This window comes from Lemur catta, chromosome 10 (genome assembly GCF_020740605.2).
Source record: "Lemur catta isolate mLemCat1 chromosome 10, mLemCat1.pri, whole genome shotgun sequence".
In the NCBI taxonomy this organism is placed as follows: Eukaryota; Metazoa; Chordata; class Mammalia; order Primates; family Lemuridae; genus Lemur; species Lemur catta.
Window position 1 is genome coordinate 54287513 of NC_059137.1, and position 23491 is coordinate 54311003.

Genomic DNA, 23491 nt, shown 5'->3' on the forward strand with positions numbered 1-23491 from the left:
CTGGATAATCAGTTTTAACAAATTTTGATTGTTTAATCCCCCTCCTTGCTCTGAAATCATAATTATTATCATTCATTTGCATTAGCTATGGCATCATTATTCTCTTCAAACCATTATTATTGTTTTTAATAAGCATTTATTCATAACTTAATAGATGCAGACACTTCGCTAGGGTGAAGATAGAGAAATATACAAAGACTTAGCTCTGTATTTCAAAAGACTTAAAAATATATTTAGAAAATAATTATAAAACTAATATTTATTATATTCATGTATGTATTTATTTATGCTAGAAAACATTCAGTGTGATGCCTTATCTACACAATTACATATTTCCAACTGGTTTTTGAGGCTTAAATTATTTCTGGAAAAGTTTCTAATAGATAGTTAATTCCTCCTGTATTAATTCTATAGTCTCAGCCAACAATATTGCCTTTTTTAGGACCTTATCAATTTCATCTTTCCTGCTTTCTAGTAACTATGTTGGGTTTCATTTGTCTTTCAGTTCCATGTATACTTCTACCAGTAAAATATGTCCATTCCTTCTTTCCATTGGTGGACATTTACTTTTCACTGCACTAGAAATTGGTGAAACGATGTTGATTAGCCTAGTTATTCTGACCTCTGTGCTTATGAGACAACCATCTCTTTTTTATGTTTTTGTGCTGTTTACATCCTTGCTTTACCTCGTAATCTCTGTATTATCTTGTATCCCCCTTACCAAATGAAATGAGTGCTAAAGAAATATAAAAGTAAGTATGTTAACAGGAAAGTGACTAAGATATTTCTCTTTTATAACTTTGGAGTGGTAACAATAGGGCACTACATATAAATGCTTGAGAAGCTGCTTCACTTCCTCTGGAAATTGGTAGGCTTGGATTCTAGTCTTCATTGTCTTCTTCCTAGTTGTGTTGCCTTGTACAAGTCTATTCACCTCTATGGCAGGCAGTTTTCTCATCTGGGTATTGAAAAAGCCAGACTGGATAGTGCTAAGATTCCTTCTAGCTTTATAGGAAAATTCCAATAGAAGAAAATTAGGAAATGTACTATATTGACAGATAAATGAATTTGATTTAAACCCATATAAATCCCTAGTTTTTAAAATTCTCTTCCACTTTTACTATCCACAGCTATATATTAGGATACAATAAACCAAAGGAAACATGGATAAAGTATGATTTCTAGTATAATATCTTGAAAATATTGCAGTTAATTTGTTCTTTATAATCTGACAACAAAGCCTTCTGTAAGAACATTGGCTTAAGTTCAGGAGAATTGGGGAAATTTGTGGGTGTCTCAGCTCTTGATGAGTAGGGACAAATATTATTGAAATGTATGCCTCTGAAATAAAAAAGGATCATAAAGGACTTTTATTAACAATTATATGCCAACAAACCAGATAATTTAGAAGACATGGTTAAATTCCTAGAAATAGACAATGTGTCAAGACTGAATTATGAAAAAAAAAAAAGATTCAGTGACTTGCTGTCTATAAGAGACTCACTTTAGATTTAAGGAAGCATGTAGGCTGGAAGAGAACTGATGTCAAAAGATATTCCCAAATGTTAACCAAAAGGAAACATGAGTGACTATACTTTTATCAGACAAAATAGACTTTAAGTAAAAGATTGTCTGTAGGGATGAAGATCATTATATAATGATAAGAGGGTCAACTTGATAAGAAGATATAACAATTATAAATATATACCTACCCAATACTGGAGCACCTAATTGTATAAAGCGAATATTGGCATATCTGAAAGCAGAAATGGACATCAATACAGTAACAGTAGGAGACTTCAATATTCCACTTTTGATAATAGATAAAACATCCAGGCAGAAGGTCAATTTGCCAATGTTCCTTTTAAAGTATGGCCTTAATGTTGCATAAATACTCCAGATGTTACTTGGACACCACAGATTTTTTTTATGTATTAATGCAGTCCAATACATAAGCATTTTCCCCCCTTTATCAATGGCATGCCATTTTCCCCCTTTATTGGTTACATTCCACCATTGGCTTATCTTCAATCTGAAATCCACTAAAATCTCCTGGTTATTTTGTAAAGAATCCTGCTAGTTCCTGTCTTCTCTACTCTTTAATTTTGCAATCACAACTTTTGAACTACCAAATTTTGCATTTTTCCTTTTTATATTTCATTTCTTTCATACCAGTCTCTCTTTTTGGCTTGTTAATACATTTTAAAATCTTTTTTCTATTTTATATTTGCTCTCTGCTCATCATTCTCTTCCATTGATTGGTTGGTTGATAGAAATTTTGACCAGTGTATAGCAAAGAATAAAATACATAACATTATTGGATATTCATGGACTGAACTCAGAACAGATGTCTCATAACCAAACCATAGAAGAGTTAATTTAATAGCCCAAACTTCTTTTTCCCTTCATCCAATTTTAGAAATTACATGGAGCTATAAGTGGACACTATTTCTGAAATCTGCTTCATGGCAGGAAGACAGGATATAACTGAGGGCCACAAAAGTAATAGCTTTTTAGTTTTCATTGTATTAGAAAGTCTAGTCAGGCATTTTTACTCACTCCATTTATATTATAAAGCTTAGCTCAATTTGTAACATTCACATACAATAGGTACTTATGCAAGAAAGAATGAGTTTAAAGTTGTGTGCAATTTGTTTTCCAGTGAGTGCATAATAATCTCATTCACTATGTTTTATAAGAGAACTGAAAAACTGAGAACAGTGCAAAATCTCCAAGATAGCAAATGAATATTATTTGTAATGAGTAGTATAGCATATTATAGGAAGAGTAATGGTCACCCGATCAAGATAGCTCACAAGATCTTACAAAGCTGTGCAATAATAGAAAGAAGTTCTTGAATGCAAGGAAAATAAAGCGGCACATTTAGAGAGAAAGTATCAAAGCTATGTATATTTTAAATAACAACTTTATTGAAATTTAATTTGATATTTTGATATGCATATACATTGAATATGTACACATTTACTACAGTAAAGCTAATCAACATATCCACCACCTCACTTTTTTGTGATAAGTTAAGATCTACTCTCTTAGCAAATTTCTAGTATACAATACAATATTATTAACTATAATCACAATGCTATACATTTCATCTCTAGAACTTATTCTTCCTAAGTAACTGAAACTTTGTACCCTTTGACCAACCAACATCTTACTGTTTTCCCCACCCCCTTCTTCTGGTAACCACTATTCTACACTGTGCTTCTATGACTTCTACTCTTTTAGATTCTACACATAAATGAGATCATATAATATTTTTCTTTCTGTGTCTTGCTTATTTCACTTAGCATAATGTCCTCCAGATTCATCTATATTGTTGCAAATAGCAGGATTTCCTTCATTTTTAAGGCTAAATAGTATTCCATTGTATATATACACACACCACAATTTCTTTATCCATTCATCTGTTGACATAAACTAGGGTTATTTCTGTATCTTGGTTATTGTAAATAATGTTGCAATAAACAGAAGAGTGCATATATCTCTTTGCGATATTGATTATATTTTCTTTGGATAAATACTGATAACTGGAATTGCTTGATCATATGGTAGTTCTATTTTTAATTTTTTGAGAATTGCCTTATTGTTTTCCATAGCAGTGTCTGCATCAATTTACACTCTCACAACAATGTACAAGGGTTCCCTTTTCTCCACCTCCTTGCCAACACTTATCTTTTGATTTTTTTATATTAGCCATTCTAACAAAGGTGCAGTGATATCTCATTGTGCTTTTAAGTTGCATTTCCCATGATTAATGATATTGAGCAAGTTTTTATAAACTATTGGACATTTATATGTCTTCTTTAAAGAAATGTCTATTTCCTTTGTCTGCTTTAATTGTGTTATGTTTTTGGTTGCTATTAAATTGTATGAGTTCCTTCTATATTTTGGGCATTAGTCCACTATCAAATATATGGTTTACCAATACTGTCTCCCAGTCTTTAGGATGCATTTTCATTGTGTCGATTGTTTCCTCTGCTGTGCAGCTTTTCAGTTTAACATAGTCTCACTTGTCTATTTTTGCTTTCATTGCCTATGGTTTTGATGTCATATCCAAGAAATTATTGTCCCCCCAAATATCAAGAATCTTTTTCCTTATGATTTTCATTAGGAGTCTTATGGTTTCATGTCTTATGTTGAAGTCCTTAGTCCATTTTGTGTTGTTTTTGTGCTTGATGTAATACGAGTCCAATTTCATTCTTTTGCATGTGCATATTCAGTATTCCTAAGACCATTTTTTGAAGATTATCCTTTCCATATTGTGTACTCTTGAAAACTTTGTTGAAGATTAACTGACTGGATATGCATGGATTTATTTCTGAGCTTTCTATTCTATTCCATTTGTTTATCTTTTATGCTCATACAATACTGTTTTGATTACCATAGCTTTATAACATATATTGAAATCAGAAAGTGTGATACCTACAATTTTGTTCTTCTTTCTCAAGATTGTTTTGGCAATGTTTTGTGGCTCCATTTGGATATTAGGGTTTTTTTATTTCTTTGAAAAATACCATTGAGGTTTTGATAGGGATTGCATTGAAACTGTAGATTGCTTTAGGTATTATGGACATTTTAATAATATTAATTCTTCCAATCCACCAATGTGGGGAATCTTTCCATTTATTTGTGTCGTTTTCAATTTCTCTTATCAATGTTTTATAGTTTTCAGTGTACAGATATTTTACCTCCTCAATTAAATTTGTTCCCAAGTAATTTATTCTTTTTGATGCTATTGTAAATGAGATTTTTTACTTGATTTTATTTTTGGAAAATTCATTGTTAGTGTATAGATACATCACTGGTTTTACTATGTTAATTTTGTATCCTGCAAATTTGATGAATTGGTTTATTAGTTCTAAAAGTTTTATTTTCTGTGGAGTGGTCAGTGTTGTCTACAATTAAGATCATGTCTTCTGCAAACAGAGATAATTTGACTTTATCCTTTCCAGTTTGGATGTATTTTATTTCTTTTTCTTGCCTAATTTCCCTGACTAGAACTTCCAGTAAAAGGTTAAATAGAAGTGGTAAGAATGGGCACCTTGCCTTGTATTGAATTTTAAAGGAAGAACTTTCAGTTTTTTTCCCATTGTCTATGATGTTAGCTATGAGTTTTTCATATATGGTCTTTTTTGTATTGAGGTAGGTTCCTTCCATACCGAATTTGCTAAGAGTTTTACCACGAAGGGGTGTTGCATTTTGTCAAATGTTTCTCCACATCTATTGAAATGACCATGTTCTTTTATCTTTCATTCTGTTTATGTGGTATGTCACATTTTTTGATATTTATGTATATTGAACCAAACTTGCAAACCAGGGATAAATACTACTTGGTCATGGTATATAATCTTTTTGAAGTGCTATTGATTTCATTTTGATAGCATTTTATTAACTATTTTTGCATTTATTTTCATCAGGGATATTGGCCTGTAATTTTCTCTTCTTGTGGTGTCTTTTCTCTGGCTTTGGCATCAGGGTGATGCTAGTATCATAAAATAAATTTGGAAGTATTCCTTCCCTTTATATTTTTGGAATAATTTAAAGATTGGTATGAGTTCTCCCCTGAGTGGCTAGAATTCACATTTTAAGTCATCTGGTCCTGAACTTTTTTTTGTGGGGAGGTTTTTAATTACTGATTTAACCTCCTTATTTGTTATTGATCTAGTGAGACTTTATATTTCTTCTTAATTCAGTCTTGGTATATTGTATGTTTCTAGGAATTTATTCATTTTTTATAGATTATCTAATTTTTGTCATATAATTGTTCATAAAAGTCCCTTCTTTTCCTTTTTAATGCCTCCTCTTTCATTTCTGATTTTGAATCTTTTCTCTTTTCTTCTTAGTTTACATGAGGGTTTGTCAATTTCGTTTAAAATTCAGTGTTCTTGATTTTTAAAATTTTTAAGTTCTCTTTTTATTTCTGCTCTAATTTTTATTATTTCCTTCCTTCTGCTAACTTAGGGCTTAGTTTTTGTTCTTTCTCTAATTCCTTGAGTTATGAAGTTAGCTTGTTTATTTGAGATCTTTCTTTATCTTTCAATGTAGGCATTTATTGCTGTAAACTTCCCTTTTAGTATTGCTTTTGTTGTATCGTGTAAGTTTTGGTATGTTGTGTTTTTGTTTTCATTTGTTTCAAGACATTTTTTTAAATCCCTTTTGATGTCCTCATTGACCCAATGGTTATTCAAGAGTGTGTTTATTTTCCACCTTTGTGAATTTTCCCTTTTTTTTTATTTGCTACTATTGATTACTAATTTTACTCCATTGTAGTCTGAAAAGATACCTGGAATGTTTTTTATCTTTCTAAATTTGTTAAGACTTGTTTTGTGACCTAAAATGGAATCTATCCTTGAGAATGTTCCATGTGTGCTTGAGAAGAACATGTTGCTGAAACAGAGGGATATTCTGCTGCTTTTAGGGGGAATGTTATGTGTACGTCCCTAAAGTCCAGTTGGTATACAGTGCTGTTCAAGTACTCTCCTTCCATATTAATCTTCTGCCTGGATGTCTTGTTCATTATTGAAGTGTCCTAATATTATTTATTGCTATCAATTTCTCCCTTCAGATCTCTCAATATCTGCTTTACATATTAATATTTAGGTGCTCTGATAGGGGTATGTATATACTGATAATTGTTATATCTTCTTTTTGAATGGACCATTTATTTTATTTTATTTTTTTATTTCAGCTCATCATAGGGGTACATAAGTTCAGGTTGTATACATTGTCCATGTCCCGCCCATCCCCCTGAGTCAGAGCCTCAAGCGTGTGAATGGAGCATTTAATCATTATATAATGATCTTCTGCATCGCTAAAGACAGTTTTTCACTTTTTAAGTCTATTTTGTCTGATATAAGTACAACCACCCCTACTTTCTTTTGGTTACTATTTTTTGAATATCTTTTCATATCACTTCAATTTCAACCAATGTGATCCTTAATTTTAAAGTGAGTCTCTTATAGACAGCAAGTCACTGGATCTTGTTTTTGAAATCTATTCAGCCACTTTAAGTATTTTGAGTGAGAGTTTAAGCCATTTACATTACAATAATTATTGATAGGTGAGGACTTACTACAGCCATTTTGTTAATAGTTTTCCATCTGTTTTGTTCTTGTTTTAATCCTTTCTTTCTCTCTTGCTGTCTTCCTTTTCTAATTGATTATTTTTGTAATTATTTGCTCAATGCTGTATTTATAACATGATGTGTGTAGCTTTTTCTTACAGTTAAAATTAGTTAGAATGAACATGTATGTTTCAAGACAGGCCTTCCTTCTTTCTCCCACAACGTATTTCATATTAACTCTTAAGCTCCACTCTAACCATTCCAAATCATTCCTCATCAATATTATTTACAAAATATCACCACCGCTTATTGTAGCTATAAAACACAGCCTATTTTTGAGTCCCCCCTCTTTCCTATAGAATGAATTCTAAATTTTTTAGGATTGCATAAAGGACATTCTGGTTTTATTTCCAATTTATCTTTCTATTCCTCTTCAGGAAAACTATCCTTTAGTCACACTGACTTATTTTATATTTTTGAAGGTACCACAGTCTTTCAAACTTCTGTGCCTTTGTTCAGTCTGTCACTTTTGAATAGAATGCCCTTCTCTACTTTTATATTTGGTAACTCCACTGGCATTCCTTGAAGTGCAAGTCAAATATGACCTTCTCAATTGTACAATTCCAATTTTCTTTTCTCCAAGTCCACAGAACTTTGAACTATCTCTGAAATCTAGTAGGTGCTTAAAAAATGTTTCCAAAATGAGTAATTAGTAAATCTACAAAAGTATACAGTGGGGTATTTAGTTTAATTAATGTTCTATATAAAGAGAAATCTTACATTACGCAATGATTTCTCTGAAAAGCTATGAATACATAGCATTTTAATAAATCACAATATATCCCAAGAGAATAAATTGAGCAATGTTAGTTTAAAACATCCTATTGTTATATTCATACTATTTAATATATTTTGTCTATCTTGTGTATATAGTCTTAAGATTTGATTAATATAGGGAAACTCAGTAACCAATCAAGCGTATATAATTTTAATCTTGTTTCTATTTATTGAGTTGGGAGCATGAGATTAGCCATTTTCTATAGTGTATGATTATTATTGTTATTATTTCTTTTTACCATTTTTATTTTTATTATTATTTTTTTAAAGAAAAGGTCTCACTCTGTCACCCAGGCGTGATGGTAGCTTCTGCAGCCTCATCCTCCTGGGCTCCAGTGATCTTCCTGCCTCAGTCTCCCAAGTAGCTGGGACTATAGGTACATGCCACCATACCTGGATAAATTAAAATTTTTTTTTTCAGAGATGGGGTCTCACTATGTTGCCCAGGTTAGTCTCAAACTGCTGGCCTCATGCAAGCCTCCCACCTCAGCTTCCCAAAGTGCTGGGATTACAAATGTGAGCCACTGCTCCTGGCCACCAATTTTAATTAAAACATTTATTTGCTTATGATCAGCTCATATAGTCTTTCTTGGGAATATTGTTTTGTAGCACAAAATCGAAAAGAGAAAAAAATTTCATATTAGAAGATGGGAGAAAAATAGCATTCTTATGAAACTAGACAGAAAAGGGGACCAATAAAATAGTATTTAATATTTTATTTTGAAAATACAAAAAAGGCTCATAAATGATAAGAGAATGCTATTTAAATTAAGCACAATGAATAGAATACTATTTGTAGAGCACTATGAAGCATATTCTCTACCTTTATGCTTTCTTTGTGGACTTCTAAGATATTAGAAGATAAATTAGCAGGTGAAATGTATACATGGGTAGTTCCTTTTTCATTGAATTGAGAGGTGGGGAACGTGTCAAACATAGGCAGTATCGAAACTTTTACCTCTTTAAAGTGTGACAAAGACTGTGATTTTGTTGTGGCCTTGACCCTAAGACTAAATAATATATGCTGACTAAATGATATATTTGAACGATGTTTAAATGGGAAGTCCAATTTTAAAAAGTTAATCAAGATCTCATTTATTTATAACACCAGATAATTTATTTTAACTAATAAATGTGGCTTCCTTTATATCTGTTGACCAATATTAATGAATGGAAATGTATTTATATTTTAACAATATAGAAATGCCCACTCATGTATTTTAAATATAGATTTACTAGCAAACATTATTTTCCTTCAACATATAAGCAAAGCACAGCACCTTATTTAAATCATCATATAGTCAACCTTTAAAACATGCCAAAGATATTTACACTATCCCCTTAAATATCATGGAAACAGTGCAACCCACCATTTTAAATAGAGCTGAAAATTAGAACCTCATGAAAAGAGTCTGAATGACTCTTCCCAGCTCTGAAAACAAATGCATGGAACGTCAGTTCCAACATATGTATATATATGAAAGAAAGTGTAAGAAAATATTGTTAGTAACTCAATTTATTATTTTTCAACCAGATAATTTTGTGGCACTAATGTCTAAGACATTAGGTCACTTTGTCATCAGACCATAGACTGATTACGATTCTGTAACTTTTCATACTCTTCATCATAGTGTTGATACTGATCGGTGAGGAGAGGCTGATTGGCTTCATCCATGTTGCTTCTGGCACGAATCAGACAAGAAGCACTCACAAAAATGACTGCAACCAATACTAAAGCGGCAACTACTGCTATGGTAATGATCTCAGATATACTAAAATCCCGACCTATTGGAAAAGAAGAGTAAAAAAATAAACAGTAAAATAGCTATCACCAAAAATTCAATGCTCCAAATTTAGGCACCATCCCAGGCACTGTAATCGAAATCCTGATATTTAATTTATATTGGTCACATTGCCTACGGTTGCACTTGTCATCTCAAAGGCACTTTCTAATTTCTTTTAATATCCCAAAGATGAGAAAATGATGGCTCAAAGAGTTTGAATCATTTGACCAAGGTTACTTGGTGAATAAGCAGTAAAGTTGGTTTTGCAGTCCAGATTTTTCAGAATCCAAATTCTATGCTCTTCCACCATGCCCTACTACCTTTGTTGAAACAGAAATTTAAAATTAAAAAAGTTCTAAAGTTCAAAATCTTAGAAAAAGTAGCTCAGAGTACTCACTCCCTCTTGCTTTAGGATAGATGAATGGAGGCAACATGGTGTAGTAGAAAAACTGGAACTATTACATGGGCCTAAGCTCAAAACTCATTCTCTCCCCTTACCAGAAATGCGGATCTTTAACAGTTAATCTCTTTAAGATTCAGCTTCTTTATGTGCAAAAGGAAGATCATAATAGTCACTTCAAAGGGTTGTGAAGATTAAATGAGATAGAGTGCTTTGTAATCGGCTCAATACCAGGTTAGAGTGGGCTGTTAGCAAATGTTAAATTCCCTCTCTTTATCCCCAAATAAAAATACAAATAAAAGCCTCTCAATCCAAATGGAAAATGTAGCCTTAGAATACTGTGATTACTTTAAAGAGAACAAGTTTTCCTTGGGAAATCATCACAGTAAAAATACATTTTTAATACTTACTTGGCCATTGAACTTCATAAGTATATCCCAGGTTGTCTGGAGCAGTAACAAACATTTCTGTGTTGGTAATCGGAGGCCAGAATGGCACCATATTGTATTGTCTATTATGTCCAATGGGGGCATTTTCCAATGGAAATGTGGATATATCTAAATTATTCCAAAGACAACATGTTAATGAACATAATAAAGTTACTATTAATGTCATTATTATGTTCTGAAGGTGTCCGATATTCAAGGAGAACATGAAAAAATTTTACACCGAATAAAGACATAAAGAAAGTTTCCCTACAGCAGAACAGGGAATTACATAAAACAGAGTTCAAATGCTTTGAACACAGCAATAACATATCACTGAATAGAAAACGAAGGTTTAAAAGCAGAGGAGTATTTTATCATCTATGATGATCATCAATCGTTTTATTTTTAAATTACAGGAACTCATTTGAATAAAATTTATTAAACTTATTTTTCAAAACCAAAGAAAAAGGTGGACCTGACATTTGTTGTAGCATCATCTATAATTAAAATTTGAGATACAGTGTATCTACTGGAGATTGTCCTTGACTATGAATATTTCTACTTGATACTTTTTATTTTTTCTGTTTACTTTTAGAGAAATCATTATTAGCTTTATTCCCAGGGTTTTACTCTGTTAATGAAAAATAATTAAAGTTTTGAATCAAGGTCCTGAAATCCTATTTGCTTGCTGCCATCTCTCCTCTTTCTATTTAAGCATAAACAATGGGCATTTATTTTATTAGTGAGTTTCTGCCATCAGGGATAAAAGGAGTGATAGGCTATTTGTGTCAAAATATTGGTTTTGTTTGTTTGTTTGTTTGTCCTATATTTATGTTGGCAAAATTAAATACCAAATACAATGTCATAAAACCAGAATTGGAAGTGGGCTTGGGCAGACACTAATGGGAATATATTTGGAAGAGTCAGAATATGTGAGAAGGCTGGGTTTGAATATTTGTCCCCTTCATGAGGACTCTGCCCTCATGAATAGATTAATCCTTTCATGTATTAATGGACTAATGGGTCATCATGGGAGAAGAACTGGTGGTTTTATAAGAAGAGAATGAGAAGAGACCTGAGCTAGGATGTTCAGTCCAGGATGCGATGTCCCATGCCAACTTGGGACTATGCAGAGTCCATACCAGCAAGAAAGCTCTCAATAGACACAGCTCCTCAACCTTGGACTTCTCAGCCTCCATAACTGTAGGAAACTTGCCTGCCTTTTCAAAGTGGCTTTGAACATCTGGAAATGGCTAGATATTATAGCTATTTTACCCTTATTTTGAAGTGTATTTTATGTGTCAACTGACAACTTTGCCACTATAACAGTCTGTTTGGCTAAGTCTGCAAAAGGTACTTGAAAGTATCTCACCAGGATTGTATCTCCTCAGCCATTCATCAAAGACTGCATCAGTGAAAGTATGCAGGAGGACAAAAATAGGATCATTTGGAGATACATGGGTTTGTCCCCCTGTTCCATTCAGGAATAGATGAGCCAAATTGTGAAGGGTTCGAACAGCAGGGTCATACCTTCCTGTGGGATCACTGTAACCTAGATATAAAAGCAAGGATGGGAATAGTAAAAACCATTGCAAATATCTCACTTTTCAAGTCAACGGCAGTGATTATATTGGGAAACAATTTTTCCTAAGCATGTCAGGCCAATTTTTGCCTTAATATGATAGCATTGCTTCTCTGTACCTATGGTTGATGACATATACTTGCTATACCCAGAGCTAGGTTTGTTTTATGCTAGTAGTATGACATTCTAAATGTAGCCTCTAAGTTAAAAATAATGACCTGCAAAGGATACCAGTCAGAATATATAGAACACTCTATTTTGACAAGGCAGACATTGTTCTACATAGAAATGAAGATTAGCAGAAATCTCCAGTTTCTACTAAAAACTGCTGACACAATTGGGAGAACACCTCTCTGACTGTCTTGGAACTTAAATTGCCAGATGTTACTTCAGCCTCCTACCTTACTCCTTTTGAATGACTGTCAGCATGTTTATTTTTAGAAAATTATTTTTGTGGGGAAGTTATAATTTTCCAGAACTTTCTTACCATCTCTGTACTAGTTGTAAACATTTGAAAAGCCTACTGTCAAAACATTTATAAAACTTTTGATAAATATCTCCCTTTCACATATATATTTCTCTATAAATTCCATATATAAGGGAGAAGACCAAGATAGACACAGGACAGGTCACAAATTAAAAGGGAGGATCTGTGATGTAGGTTGTCTGATTGGTTTGAAAGACTAGGAGTGGGAGATCAGGAAAAAGTTGTATATTATGAATGAAATCCAAATTTAAAATATATTAACCTGTTCTCTCTTTGCCTAAGATTAATTGTATTCTTACAGACAATTATTTATTCATTAATTACTTTTTCATGCATCTGTTACATTATTACTTGATTCAAAAAGTATTTAAAGATTGCCTCTAATGTATGTGGCTTATGGCTAGTCACTAGTCTTTTTATACATTGTGTCAGGAAATCAGTATAATTTGTCTTCTGATTGGACATTAAGAAGACACAATCTGCACATTTTTTAAGATATCAGTACTTATAGCCTTAGTTTATGGATGCCAGTTTAGTCAAAATACAGTGATTATTTATTGAATGATCTCCAAATCGATGTATTCATGCAGTTATTAAAATTAAAATAAGCATAAAGATAAATAAACATGGCATAAATTTTGAGCATAAAGGGGAAAGAATTAAAAATAATTATCAGATTTATGTATCAACTGTCTTGGATCATAGGGCAGGGAATTCTATTCCCATTTTTGAGGGGAGTAGGATAAATCTGACATGTTCCATGTTATTTTTATGGTAAAATTTGACAAGAACAAGTTTATAACAAAGTTAAATGTGGTTATATTCCTTTTGAACTTTAAATATATATCAAGCATGATTTGGAGATATCAGAATTTATTATATAAAGGTATGGATTTAGACGATTTGGATTTGCCTCTTTAGACCTCAGTTTTAAAAAACCTTTGAGAGAAACAAGGAAAATCAAATTAAATGTCAGTAGATGCTAAATTGAATTTTTATAGACCTTCAAAAAAAGTTACAGGTTCATACAGACCTAAACAAAGCATTTGCCCAAAGAAGGCTTTACTGCATGTCAACTGATTGTTTGGAATTCTTTTATTGTTACTCTTATTTTTTTCAAGAAAAAAATTTTAGTAAGCTGTCAAAGTTTTGAATATGACTAATATTTGCCAGTGCTAGACATTGGTATAGTTACACATATTGGCCAGCTAGTTATCAGAAATATGAATTTAAATAGTTTTTAGATGTTTAAGAGACTGAAGAATAATTTCCAAGGGCTTTTCCTATAATAATTCAAAAGAGTTTCATGGTCTGACATTTCTCTTTAAGAAAGTTCTTTTCTGAACTTCTGCATAATAATAGGCAACCTCACTCACATAAACTCACAGGGTCAATATGCTATTCAAAGCCATTTCAAAGAGACCCGCTTTTGAATACTTCCGTTTACTCTGGTAACTAGGTCAATTCAAAGCACTGATTTTGTTTACTTACCTTCTACAGTGTTTCGGAAACTATTTGTAGAATTGGAATAAAAAGGAGGCGTGTCAAATAAACCAACTTCCAAGCACTGAACGACATCCTGTGGTTCAGGAAGACGTTGCACCATTGGTCTAGCCACATTTCCTGCCGGATTTCTCCTAATTGGCCCATTCTCAGTGCCTGGAAAAAGATGGGGTATGCAAACATTCACAAAATGTTTAGAGGTCTTAGCATTGTTCTTTAAAACTTTACATATAGCACAAACACTGAAATATAGGTTCTCCTTGGTAGAAGAGAAAATTTAAAAATGCATATGTAGTAGCATGAACGTGAGAAAATCTAAGTTACTATGTCCTACTTATGTGAATAGAATAGATATGTGATACATAAAAACATCTGAAGAAAAAAATGATCACACTAACAGATACGGCCCTGGTGTTTGTTAAGCCAACGTAAGCTTCTTTCACGAGAATGTATTAAAATGAAAATTCCATGGAAAACTGAATTTTGCCAAAATAATCTCATAAACTTAAATTCCACGTTGAAATCTATATTTCATATATACATTAAATTTTGCACCCAAATGCCATTGGTTTAAGCCTTCAGAAAAATAAGCAAAAATAACCTTAAATCTCTTTGGAAAGTAGGACATATTTCAATCAACACATATTTCTCACCTTTTCCAGAAATTAATGTGAGGAATAAACTAAGATTTTGAAGGGCAGGAACAAACAGGCAAACAAAGAGCTATGATACTAAGGATAGATAATATGACAGATGCCTTAAAGGATAGGGGGAGAGAGAGGGAAAGGGGGGGCTTCATAAAGAAGAGAGATTTACAAAGAGCTTTGAAGGATTGAAAAGAATTTCCACAGGTGAAATAGAAATTTTACAAGACAAACATATTAGGCAGAGGAAATAACAAGATGATAAGCTTTCTTATCTCTATTAAAAAACTCCTATCTATAATAAAAAAATCTTTGTATCTCTCAGTCTTGGCATAGTGCCTGTCATTTAATAGGTGTTGAAGAGTTGTTTGATGCCTGTCATTATATGGGAACAATCATACTAACTGTACAAAAGGGCCTGTTTGGGAAATAGCTTGTCTGGAGTATGTGGCAATGTAGGAGAGTTGTGGACTGTGGGAAAAATGGGAAGCCAGACAAGAGTCATATTGTGAAAAAATCAAATACCAAGATGAGAAAGTTATATTTCATTCATTAGGAAGTAGAGAGAAATTGAAGCCTTAGATTGGTGGGAGAAGAGATTGGTTAGGAGCATTTTGCACCAGTCTATCCAATGGTCTCCAGAGAAGAATCAATGTGTCCTAGAGGGACAAGCAAATTAATCCACTAGACTAGAAGAGATAATATTACAACTTCATCTCATGTTCCTTTTATCTCATTCATAAAGCTTCCTGTGTTCTGTGCTTTACAATTAACATAGTAATTAGTACCTGATGAATTGGCATAATGAACTTTATATAATATATAAATAAAACATATGCCTATATTGGGACTGGAAAATGCATGTACATTTTTGGGGTGTATATTGCCAACAACTTTCCAGTAATTAAACTATTAATTCAAGTTGATGTTTTGGGGATTACTGCTCAGGGAACTATCAATAAATTCCAAGAAACAAGCATTGATTACTTGGGTTTTGAAACGCTACATCCTATTTTGCCCGTGGAGCCACATAGCAGAGAATTCTGACAGTAAAGAAACTACTTAAACCAGTATATTTTTAGCCCACTGATTTTTAAATTTGTTCGCACATGGACAACTTCTGCCATTGCATCTATTATGGATCTGAGTCCTGTGGTAGTTCCACCTAAATATAAGTGGAAAGTTCCAATTATCTGAAGGAAAAAATAGACTTGAGAAGTATTGTGAAGAAAGAACAATGTTCTTTATATGATGAATCAGTGATGATATTTTAGTTGCTGGAAGAATGTTAGGTATAACAATTTACATTTTCAATATACCAAGTTTGTTGCATTAATGGAATGCTGAAGAGATACTATGTAACAAGGATATGAAGACATAGATATAAAATCCCTAAGGGAAATGTGATCTAAATATGTATATGTATGGGTCTCTTATAAAAAAGTGATCAATGAAACCACAGCAATGGATAAGATCATCCCAAAAGAAAAGCAGAGGAAAGAAAAAATTGCTATGAAGATTAAATAGAATACCATATTAAAGCATTTAACACCATATCAGACACATAATATGTGTTCAATAAAATGTTAGGTTATTTTCTTTCTCTAGTCTAATAAATAAAATGCTAAGCTAAGTCTTTATATTTTTAACCAAGACAAGAAATTTGAAATTTGTTTAACTTAAAATAAATAATCTTCAATTTGTCATGAAACTGTGTGTCTGAGTTAGGAAATTTGGTATATTAACTGACAAGAAAAACTGTTATAAAAACAAAATCTCTTCTTTCTTCTCCCCTTCTATGTTATAATTTTATTTACTCATTTAAATTGTGTTTATTTTGGTATCCAATCATCAGGAAGATTGGAAAATGTCTGGAAAATTCCCAGGCCAAAATACAACAGCATAGTCAGAAAGAAATATATGCTTTGGCATCTGAAGATATTCTGATCATCAATTTCATTTCTCTGCCACAAGGTGGGACCACTTGTTCAACATGCCAAACAAAAATTTATTCTAATTTTTAAACTTATACAAAGGACAATTTCATATATACTATCCTTTCTTTAATTCCTATGTACAGCTAAATAATCTTCTAATGGTGAAAAATATACCTAATTCCTTCTGATGTATTTAGAATACACTTTGTATAAGTTTATAAATAACTTAATATTTTATACATAAAAATATATGCAGAATAAATATGCATGACTATAATAATAAAATAAAGTCACATAATTCTAGTTTTATATGAAAGAACAAAAGTTCAAAATAGCCAGACATGCCTGAAAATGAAAAATAAAGTGGGGTTGGAGAGTCTAATAATTAAATCTTGATTATTAGCACAGGGACAGATTATAATGTAACCAAAGGACGAGAATGCAAAGCTTAAGGACAAATACACATGTAACAGAAACTTGACCTATGACAGAGGTGGCATTCGCACTGGAGAAAGGATGCTGAGTCAATGGGTTAGGCATGGTTAGACATTCTTTTACTGTGTTCACTTTGGGATAGCTGGAAAGCAGCTAGCTAGCACACATCAATACAATACCTTCCTTTTCTAAAAGGTATCCTTGATATCACCTTTTGGTTTTTAACTTTCTGACTGAATAAGCATAAAGAATTATTTTTTTTCTTTTTTTTTCCCTCCCAGGATATCTCCAACTCTTTTTGCACATTTTTCAGATTTTCTTGGGAAATATTTTCTGTGAAATTCCAACACAAGACACATGACTACTAAGCGGTGCTAAGAAAACTAAGAGGATTAGTTTATACACTTAGACATTTCCAAAATAAGGAAGTTAGCAATGCACTGACCAAATTACTCAAGAAAAGGAATTTAAAAGTGTGTATGCACTTTGTTTCCTCTGGAGCACCTTTATAGATTGCCTTGAATATTCGAGGCACTTAGTGAATAGCTCTACACTGATTCTATATAAGTAAACTTTAAAATATTTAACTTCTAAAGAGAAGTTCTGACTCCTAGCTGTCATTTGGAACTTACTGTTACAAAGCGTTCCCAGGGTATCATAATCTTCCAAAGAGTCACAGAGCACTCGCCATTGAGAAAAGACAGAGTTCGGGCTTATAAGAGTGGAATCAAAGTTGCTAGTTGATCCCATCAAGTCATCAGTGCAGATATCACAAACGTTTCTCCCAGTTGCAAAATTCCAGTAAGGAAGGGAGAAAGAAGGCTCTTGCAACATGTCCTAGATCACAAAAACTCTTGTTAATATTTTCTGTTTCTGTTTACAATTCTTCTTCTTTGCTTGGTTTACTCTCTGACAGTCTATTTCTAGTAGCTCCTTTCAGCCACTGAAGTACCAGTCAGTGTATCAGTGGCGTCTGAGGGCCCCAAAGGGGTCAAACACCTAATTTAACAAAGCTTAGAATTTATGATAAGCACCAGAGGGAATGAAACTCATTATGAAGAAAATATGCAAGTGATTTGGAGGTGAAAAAGGTCTTCCTTTTCTTTTTTAGGCAGGTAATTACATTTCTATTGGTTATACCAAAAATGATCAGTAATAACATCCTCTCCTTGACATTTCCACATTCTTCCATTTTCCTATCTTTCATTCAAGCATAACTAACTTTTAGTCTGGAGCCAGATCCAGCCTTGAAAAATGTTTTGTGGAACAGTGATTTTTGTTTTGTTCTGTTTTGAAATTTCATTTGAATGACTTTAGGTATTTAGATTCTGGTTTGGCCACAGGTCACATGGGCTTTTTCACACTTATCTGCCTGGGCACGATTTGGTGTTTCATTTAGAGACCCTGTTTCCAAATGTAAACTATTAAGACTCAGGCTTCTGGATAAAACTCATACAGACAGAAATGCTGAGCAGAAGCAAAATTAATCTTTGTGCCTATTGTTCTTTAGACCAGAGACTTAGTTTCTATTTAGAGCTGATCTCATATTTTTAAAAAATGCTGGGCTCGAGATCACATGCTTATTTTACTGTGTCCCTTAGGACATATATTTACTTGTTATTTCTCAGTTTTTTTGGTCTTTGAAGAGTTATATTTAGAGTGTGAGATTTAAATGTCGGGATCGCCATTGTTTTATCTTAAATCCCAAGCACTCAATACATTACTGCTTTTTCATTTTAAATCCCTCTCTAGGAAGCATTTCCTTATCCTTGGATGTTCTAGAGAGCCAAAAGCTTTCCAAGTCATCCCCATTTATTGGTCTCTAGGGGTTTGTAGCTCTCCTTTAGAAAGCCATCATTGTGGTTCACAAAAATTAGTAACAGCTTCCAAGGGATCATTAAGAGTAGCTTTGTGGTTCAGCAACTGACATTTGGGAGCCAGAGCATATTCATGTGGCATTTCAGCTGTGCATTACATTTAGATTGTAATTTGTTAGATCCCTCATGCTGTTGGGTTTTAAAAATGTAAGTCATGGAGGTTGAAGTTTACACAGGAAAAATCGAAGCTTTTAGATACTTTCCACCTGCCCTTTCATTTTGGTGTACCCATGGGAAAATGACTTTAAAGGCATGAAGATCTGCAGTAAATTACAAATGACAGATTTATCTACTCATAATCTACTAAATGTCTTACTTGTAATCAGAGCTATAAAATATGATGTTCGGAGTATCAGATGAATGCATTTAATCATTCTCAAACTGCATATGGATAGACTACTTTCAAAAGAATATTTTATTTCATATTTTAGTGCATTAATTCTCTCTTCCAACCATTTTTTTTCTCGGAATAATGCTGGCACAGGCATCCTGAAAATCAATAAATGAATTTAAACACCTTTTCTGTCTTTAGACACTTTTAGGTTAATTTTTAAATTTTAACTTGGAGGGAGAAATCCATTGCTGTTATTTCACATGGGAAACATGCTTACTTTGTAGATTTCCTAGTTGAAATCTAATAATTTAAAATCTTATTTTAAAATACCAATAATTTTTCTCAGTTGGTAAAAGAAAGAAGAATAAGGTATCTATGTTACTAGATACTGTAATGTGTTTTGAGCGTATCTGCTTGAAAAATAAGCATGAAATAACTGTGCTTAAGTTGAGGTTCACTTTATGCCAAAAAAAGGCCAATGTTTTTTCATTAAAAATAATGCCTGACTGATGTGATATTTTGATCCTTTTTTCAAATTATATATATTTAAGGTGTACAACATGGTATTTTGGTATACATATACATGGTAAAGTTATTACTCCAGTCAAGATATGTCAAATTAACATATTTGTCATCTCATATAGTGATGTAAAATTTTTTTAATAGATTTCTTCTCTAAGCACCAAAGTGGTAAGGGGCATGGAAAAAAATGTAGTTCAATGAAAATATGGTAATCTAAAGGGAAAGGGTTTTTTTCCCCATGATTTAACCCTATGCCATATTGGAAAGAATCAAGTAGAATGATGAGGTGTACATCTGGGACTGGGAATACTGAGAATTATCTACACACCTGTATCATCCAGACCAGGAGGGGGCATTTGCTTATGGTTAGTGGAGAAGGGAGACATGTCAAATGAGATTTCCAATTTTATGAGAGTCATTTCTTAAATTCTAGAGTTGTAGAGTATTTTCAAACTCTTAATTTACAACTACAAATATCTCAGTTGGCTTTCTCATTATTCCTATTACCCTCTTTTCACTTCACAAAAGATAACGATTCATTAACAAGTAATCAAAACAGGGAGAAACTTAGCTGAATGTCAGAGGCAGATTAATAACATGAAACTGCTTTGTCATCACATGTTCCGATCATTTGGAAAAGCAGTGAATTAAGATGACTTACCAACAAGGCACTTCATCTGTAAAGAGTCTGAAAACCAAAAGGTTTCCTACATACCTGCATGTCTCTCTCCAAACGCAGTAGGTGGTACCTGTGCCATGTGAGAAAAGCTGGTCCCTCATGAGAGAAATCCACTTCAAAGCTTTCCTGCCCTGCCCCAAGGAAAGTCTTTTTGACTGAATAGTAGTGTGTCCAAATAAAGTAGTTATAAATGGAAATGTTCTCAAATTGTGGCGTATTGCCATCTGGACCCAATATTTCTTCTGATCTCCTGGTGGCAATGACAAATAAAGGATGAGTTGTGCGCTTTGCCATATCCAAGGCCTGGATAAAGTGGTTCTTTTCTTCTTTACTTAAGTCCAGAAGATTTCTCCTGACTTGAAGGATACAAAATTCAAACATGAAAACACCTGCTTTGTGGGGATGGGTAGAAAAGAATAATATTCATCTTGTAACAGCCCATGACTCCTTTATCCATTCATGGTTCTATGTCCATATATTCAAATCTGTTTTAAATTATTTTGTACCTTTAAAAATACCCCTAACTCAAACCCCTTTCTTTCTTTTTCTCTTTCTTTCCCTCCCTCTGTCTTTTTCTCTCTCCAGTTGACTCTAGGATTCTTGTTAGATTTCTTTAATCTTACTTATGGATTTTATGATTCTGTGATTCTTGTCACATTATTTTTTGCCCACTATTGGCATTTTTCTTGGATTTTTCTGCCTTTTAACGTCATAAATCTTACAAAGAAAAGGTCGGTGGTGTAGCATAGTGGCTAAACACCAGAGACTTGTTCTATGACTTTGGGCATATTTTTCTAAGCCTCAGTTTTTCATCTGTAAAATGTGGATGAAAATAATGCCTGCTTTATAGAGTTGTAAAGATCAAAGAACACACACATAAAACCAATTAGATCAGGGCACAGCTTATAATAAGGACTCAATAAATGTTCTGTTCAACACTTAGTCCAATGTCTGGCATATAGAAAACAATCAAATATTGCTGGCTGTTACTATTGAATACTTTGTTATTTAATGCTATTTAGGTGATAGGCCAGACAGTTCATCTAAAATGCCTGAATTTGATCATGACGTTCAGAAACTTCTTGGTGCATTATCAGGGGTAGTAGAAGAAGTTGAAATATAAGAGCTAGACAGATTGCAGGTGAATCAGCCTTATCAAGTACCAACTATGTGGATTTTACCTCTCTGAACCTCACCTATGACAATGAACATATTTACCTTGAGGAGTTACTGAGAGGACTAGTTATAAACACAGTTCCTACCACATAGTGATTACTGAACAAATGTGTCAGAAGGAAATAGTCAGAAGGTCTGAGCTTCAACCCCAACCCTTTAAATCAAATAAGTTTCCTAATCTTTCTAAGCCTCAGTTTCCCCAGCTGTGAAAACTATGATTTCTAGGTATTCCTCCAGCTCAAATGATTTAGGATTCTATTTAGAGCCTTGAGTCTCATCAAGACTATAAACCCATTTCTCCCTCAACTTACCTGTGAGAACCCTCTGGTCGCAGGCAGCTCCTCTCCACCCAGGACGGCAAGTCCCACAGTTGTGTCCTGAGAAATTGCCATTACAGTGGCATGTCCTATTGAAGAACCGCATGGGCCAGGCCTCCCGATCATCTCTGCCATCATGGGGGTAGTGGGGACTGTGGGGCCGTGAGTCTGCAATCACAGCCTCACACCTGCCCCTCCCGGATGATGAGCCACACTGGTCTGTCCCAGGCCCAGACACAGGGGACAGGTCTGGGCAACACTCACCACTTCTCAAAGCCTCAACGGTGGTGCATTCCCGTGGGAATTGAGCCCAGGCCTGCTGAAAAAGCAGCAGGGGCAAGAAGATACATCCCAGAGACAGGAGTTTATGAGCTTCCATTCTGCTTGAAGTAAGAGTACAAAACAGAGATCTGGTTTATGGTCCTCTACCTAGAGAAGATTAAGGCACACAGAGTAAAATCCCACTGAAAAGGAGAAAGTAAAATGGAATTATGCAAGTTTTTTTTGTACTCTTATAAATGGTAGGAACCTTCCCAACTCACCTTCAAAATGGAATCCATATCTGTAAAATGACATTTCAAACAAATACTAAAAATAATAATTTACCTTTAAAATTTGACTTAATGACATAATTAAATTACCTGTTCTAGTCATTTAGTTCTCTTCCTTTTATATACATATGTGTGTGTGTGTATACACATACACACTTCTCCTGGATATCATTTATCAAGAGCATTTATTAACAGGTCACCACCATTAATTACATTTAACCATGTAAAGAAGAATTGGGAGCAGATTTCCAGCAAGTTAATTTCTGTGATTTAAAGGCCCCCATGCTAATGGAGTTGTGGCAGGAGCCCACCCACTCACCATAGAGCTTCTCTGTAGTACCTTAAATTCCAGGGGGGTTTCTCTGCTAAACTTCCCTTAGAGCTGAGTGTTTTATACTTGTGTGTCCCCTGATGTCAGAGCTGTTAATTGCACGTGGGTTTCTGCCTGATAATTAATCCCAAATCAGCTCACCCTAGTTGGGAGGGGCCAGTCCCCTTCTCCACCCTTTACTAATCTCTTTTCACTTCAGTGGGTTTTTCTGCTGTTTAAGAACTTGATCAGCACATGATTCCTTTCTCACCGGATTCCTTGTGATGCTTATGGTTTTAAGAAAAGGTCAGAAGCACTAGTTTGGAATACAAGTCAGTGAAATTAGAGAGATTTGTCTTCATTGTAGAGATTTTACTTTTTTCCTCTGACAGTATATCTTTAGAGGAGGAAACAAGATTAATTACTTTTTCTTAGTGATACAAAGGCCAGGCTAGTGCTTGTACCTAATGGTAGATTTTGGTTGTGCTCTGTCTTGAAAACAAATGCTGCCATTCTTACAATTTGTAGAGAGAGTAAATATAATAGAAAAGGCATCAGATATGATTACACCACATCACGTGGCATTGCCTGTCATGGTGCCCAA

The 23491-nt window shown here is 33.6% G+C and overlaps 1 protein-coding gene across 1 annotated transcript; it reads right to left on the reverse strand.

The window, feature by feature from the left end:
• Positions 1-8457: 8457 nt before the first annotated feature.
• Positions 8458-22488, reverse strand: TYRP1 (tyrosinase related protein 1). Its single transcript, XM_045562430.1, has 7 exons — positions 22021-22488; positions 20570-20889; positions 17754-17958; positions 14094-14261; positions 11906-12085; positions 10516-10662; positions 8458-9706 (listed from the first exon to the last, which is right to left on the reverse strand). Exons 1-7 carry the CDS (start codon positions 22403-22405, stop codon positions 9501-9503), a joined length of 1611 nt encoding a protein of 536 aa, XP_045418386.1. The 5' UTR covers positions 22406-22488; the 3' UTR covers positions 8458-9500.
• Positions 22489-23491: the final 1003 nt, after the last annotated feature.